The sequence below is a fragment of the Vigna radiata genome, chromosome 1 (assembly GCF_000741045.1).
Source record: "Vigna radiata var. radiata cultivar VC1973A chromosome 1, Vradiata_ver6, whole genome shotgun sequence".
In the NCBI taxonomy this organism is placed as follows: domain Eukaryota; kingdom Viridiplantae; phylum Streptophyta; class Magnoliopsida; order Fabales; family Fabaceae; genus Vigna; species Vigna radiata.
In genome coordinates this window covers 25483675-25488705 of record NC_028351.1, presented here as the reverse complement: position 1 = coordinate 25488705, position 5031 = coordinate 25483675, and the positions used below count along the sequence as shown (strand labels likewise).

Genomic DNA, 5031 nt, shown 5'->3' with positions numbered 1-5031 from the left:
ATGTAAAAACTACAACCATTATAGTGCGTTTGCTTCCTGGGTTGGAAGGACACTGGATGTAGGCATTGTTGGCCGAACCAGTATAATAATCAGCGTTTGATTTTCTCTATCCCTGCACTCTTTAATTCCAGTCGACTTTACTTTTCACGCAGTCAACTACGTTTTTCTGCTGCATATAAATTTTCATTACTTGCATTTCAAGAAAGTTTAAAAAGCTTTGTTCTTTTGATAAAAGATTGCGAAAAGATTTTGTTTCTGAAACATCACCAATTCACCCCCTCTTGGTGTAAAAACGAAGCCTACCTAATTTCCAACACTATTGTCCATTCTAATGAACATTATTGACATCATATCGTGTTATCTCGGTGGTGATGACCATGGGATCATCCTGATCAGGGTTGGGGCGTGAAAATCTGCATCGGTAAAAGTAATGTCTGACATAGATCGAGGTTGATGATCTACCATGTGAACAGTTTTTAAGCTCCTCAAATGTCTCTTGCGAGCAGAGGATGATGCCCCCTCTCCAACGGAGCCTCCAGATATGGTATCGATTCATCCCCGGACCAACTTTTCTCACTCAAGATCACGAGTGCGGCTTCGGGAGCGTCGCCTACGCCTATTGTGTTTCTGACATGGCCGCTCAAGACTTCTGCGCGAAGTTCTTCCTTTGGGGGGATCTTGCTCTGGCTGCTTCTTCCTTCACGTATTTTTGAAGGTAGCTCGCACGAACAAGCCTTTTTATCTCATCTTTCACTGTGGTGTAGTCCTCTTTTTATTACCATGATTTTGGTGAAAATGACAACTTCTACTTTCGTCGACATTTTTTGGTGAGGATTTCCTTCGGACCGTGAGGAGTTCGATGTGTAGGGCTTCTTCAAGTACTCTTGCCCTGGGTGCGTTAAGAGCTGTGTAATGATCGTACTTGGGTGTCCAAGCTAACTCCTTTCGGGGAGGCCTGTCACCTTATTGCCGTTAGAGGATCGCTTCGCCTCCTTTTTATTTCCATTGGCGGGGACTTCATGTTAATGCTTTTTCCTTAAGTTCCTCATGTCCTCAATACAAATAAATTTAACAATATTTTCCTAGAGCTCTTCCATAGATTTTGGTGGTTCGGCATATAGTTGTTCAACAAAATATCCTCATTTTAAACATGTGGGCAAATTGTTAATGATGAAAGTGTGATTCGCATCTTTCACTCGTCGTGCGACCTCATTGTACCTCTGCATGAATGATTTTAGGGTTTCATCCTTCTCATGCTTGGTGTTTACCAGTTCTGCTGGTGTCATCTCTTGCCTTCGATTGGCGGCGTACTGCCTTCTAAAAAGAGTTTCCATTGTTGCAAAACAACTTACCGTGTTCGGAGGGAGGGTATAATACCATTCTGATGCTTCATTCCTTAAAGACAAGGAGAAGGCTCTGTATATGACTGGGTCACTAACTATGTAGAATGTCATCGCATCAGTGAAGTTTCTAAGGTGGTTATTTGGGTCCGCCAAGCTGTCATATCTTTCTAATGTTGGAGGAGGCTTCTCCGGCATAAGAGTTTGCATGATGGTTTCCGTAAACGGCACTAGATTGGTAGGTCAAATGATTTGAAGGAGTGTGGGTTCCCTTCTTCCCCTACCGCCAGGTTTGGTATTGACAAATCGCCCCCCATTATGACTACCCTCATTATCCCTGTTTGAAGCGGATACTTTGGGTGGGGGTCGTTGTTCCTTTAATGCCGCAATTTCTTCTGCTTGTTTACGCTGCGTCTCCTACTGTTCTTGTATGGTCATTGCTTGCGCCTCTATCTGGTCTTGTAACTCTCTGATCAAATCTATGGTGTTGTTTTCTTCCATGTTTCTTGTGGTCACCATTGGGTGTCTTCAAATCTTAGGCCCCACGGTGGGCGCCAAAATGTTTCAGTATGGATGTGTGGGACTGAGAGACTAACCTCGCTGACTTGTCTTTGCTACCTCTGGACGCTTGATACGCTTACTTCTCCACAGTGTAGACTGTTCGCTCACCCTTCGTTGGAGCCACACGCTCTCCTCCAGCCTGTACCGCTCGTTCTCCTTCGATGGTGTCATTTGTGCTCCTTCAGCTTGCACCGCTCGCACTCCTTCACCAGCAGAGGGAGGATGTACCTGCAAAAGGCACTCCAACGCTCAAGTTAGGCGTAGGTTGTAGAGTTTTTGCTCTTTAGAAAGTGACTTTGCTATCACTGTAGAGTATTTTCGAGTGTGAGTGAAGCGTAACTGACTTTTAGCCTTGACCCTGTATTTATAAGTTATCACAAGCCTAATAAAATATAAATAGACTTACCTGAAACAAATTTATCTTAAAATCCGGTCGGTTTCTCATAAATAGTTGTTGCAAATAAACAACTTTATCAATATCTTTAATTAGATATCGTTGATCATTTTATTCTCTGCTGAATTATTAGCCCAATAACTTAAATGCTAACCTAATTGTGGCCTAACATCTTTTAACCTGACCTAGTATTGACTAGCGCTGCTATAATGAATAAACCGATGAATCTTGGATACTGACTAACCTAGGTATTATCTTATACACATTTCTTATATTCTAGGGTCATTTATATATATCTTGATATATTTTTATCCAGCCAGTACACGGCTTTTAAATTATTATTTTATTATATCATAATATTTATCATAATTTCCTAATATAATATTCTAACGTGCACGATTTCATATCTTAGATTCAGACTCTCGTGAGCATTATTGCTCTTAAAAATTCATGATGAAGGCAAGATTTTTGGCTATATAAAGGCAAGAATTAGTTTGAGAGAGTCATTATACATAGCAACTCTTTGTGAGAAATGGAAGTGAAAGCTGAGATTGTATCTAAGGAAACTATAAAGCCATCTTCTCCAACATCCAATAAGTTTTTCAAACTCTCTCTCCTCGATCAATTGGCTCCTCCATTTTACGTTCCTATTCTCCTCTTTTACTCTGCTTCCGATGCCACACACAACAAACCAGTATCTCATAAATTAAAGGCTTCTTTATCACAAGTCCTCACTCTCTATTACCCCTTCTGCGGAACCCTCAGAGACAACTCAACCGTTGAGTGCAACGATGAGGGCGTTGTTTTCACCGACTGTACAGTCCCCATGGAACTCTCAAGCCTTCTTAAAAACCCTGACCTTCACCATATCAACCACCTTTTCCCATGCGATCCATACAACCCTGCAAGGGAAACTCTCACTGGGAACATGGCAGTTCAGTTCAACCACTTCACGTGTGGAGGTTTTGCTCTTGGCGTCTGCTTCTCACACAAAATCGCTGATGCTTCCACAGCAGCATCCTTCCTCACTGCTTGGGCTGCAACATCAAGGTATAAAGGTCACATATTCCAATCATTCTACTCATTTTATAAACTTATATACCCAGTTCTCGAGATTTGAATGTTTATTTTATAATATATTGTGTGATTAATTTTAATTTTTGCAGAGGCAACAAACCGATACTACCACAAATGGAAGAAGGCGCACAGGTTTTTCCGCCGAGGAAGATAGAAATGGACTTGATTGGTGGCATGATGGGCCAAAAAAGCATTGCCACAAAGAGGTTTGTGTTCAACAGGACGAACATATCCAGACTGAAGCAAAAGCTGGGGAGCTTCGATTTCACTCCCACTAGTGTGGAAGCCGTGACAGCACTGATATGGAAATCATCACTGGAAGCGGCGAAAGCAAGTTCAGAGGAAGGAAAAATTCCGGCATCTATGGTATCCCACGCGGTGAATATTCGCAGCAGAATGGCCCAAACGCTGTCGGAGCATTCGACGGGAAATCTGTGGCAACAAGCAGTGTCTCCGGTGGTAGAGGTGGAAGGAGAAGTGAGGCTTGGTGATTTGTGCGAGAGAGTGAGGGAAACGATAAGAAAAATTGATGGAAATTATGTGAGTAAGCTTCAGGGTGATGAATTTTATAAGGTGATGGAGTCTTTGAAGGAAGCAAGAAGAATGGCCGCAGAAAAGGGTGTTCCATGTTTCAGCTTTAGCAGTTGGATGAGATTTGGGTTCTATGAAACGGATTTCGGATGTGGAAAACCAAGTTACGTGCGCACTATCGGAGTTCCTATAAAAAACGTGGTGATTTTGATGGGTACTAAGGTTGGTGATGGCATGGAGGCATGGATAACCTTGACTTCGCGTGACATGGTGCATTTTGAGCAAAATCCAGAACTTCTCAAGTTTCTTTCGTTTGATTCTTAATGAGATCAGACAAAGCTTCGGCAAGTGAAGATTCTGCCACGTCAATGGTGAAATCAAATATAATTAATATATGAATGCAATGTTGTTATTTTTTGTTTTACAAAAAATATTATTTATTATTATGTTAAAATTTGAAATTTGGTTCTGATAAAACTTCTTTTAATTTTCATTTGAAAACAAAAATACAAAATTATTACCTTTTATAACTTATGTTCATGTATTCACGTCTAGATAGATAAATGAAAATTATTTTAGAGATCTAACATGTTGGTGGTGTTGGCATTGGATTAGATCACAGACACTAATTAGCGTATCAGGAATAATTACTCGACCTTACGTCAAATACAAAATCGGTTAATGAATTTAATGCAATTATGAAGAAAACAATTACTCTCTTCTCATTTTATATAATTAAAATTAACAAAATTTTAGGTTAATTAAAGTGTCACTTAAGACTCTTTTCATCCTTATTAAAAGTTAAGAAGAAAAAAAGAAAGTCCCAAAATCAGTATACTCAGTTTACTTATTTTGGCATTATCAAATTAAATATTTATATACTTTCATATTTATATATGTTCTCACTTGGTTTAATAGACATACTGAAAAAATACAATCTAACAAAATCTATTAAGTTTTTTAATTTTAGAACAGTTCAAACATTCGAAATATAATAATTAATATTAAGGGTTTGATAATATGGTTATTATTTATGAGATATTATTATGTTGCTATTATATTTTTAAAGTAAGTATTAGTCCAATAATAATATAGATTTATTGTCTATAAATATAATTAATATTATCT

The 5031-nt window shown here is 39.1% G+C and overlaps 1 protein-coding gene across 1 annotated transcript; it reads left to right on the top strand.

The window, feature by feature from the left end:
* Window positions 1–2773: 2773 nt before the first annotated feature.
* On the top strand, window positions 2774–4364 carry LOC106767486 (salutaridinol 7-O-acetyltransferase). Its single transcript, XM_014652393.2, has 2 exons — window positions 2774–3345; window positions 3462–4364. The coding sequence occupies exons 1-2, from the start codon at window positions 2828–2830 to the stop codon at window positions 4225–4227; spliced, it is 1284 nt and encodes a 427-aa protein (XP_014507879.1). The 5' UTR covers window positions 2774–2827; the 3' UTR covers window positions 4228–4364.
* Window positions 4365–5031: the final 667 nt, after the last annotated feature.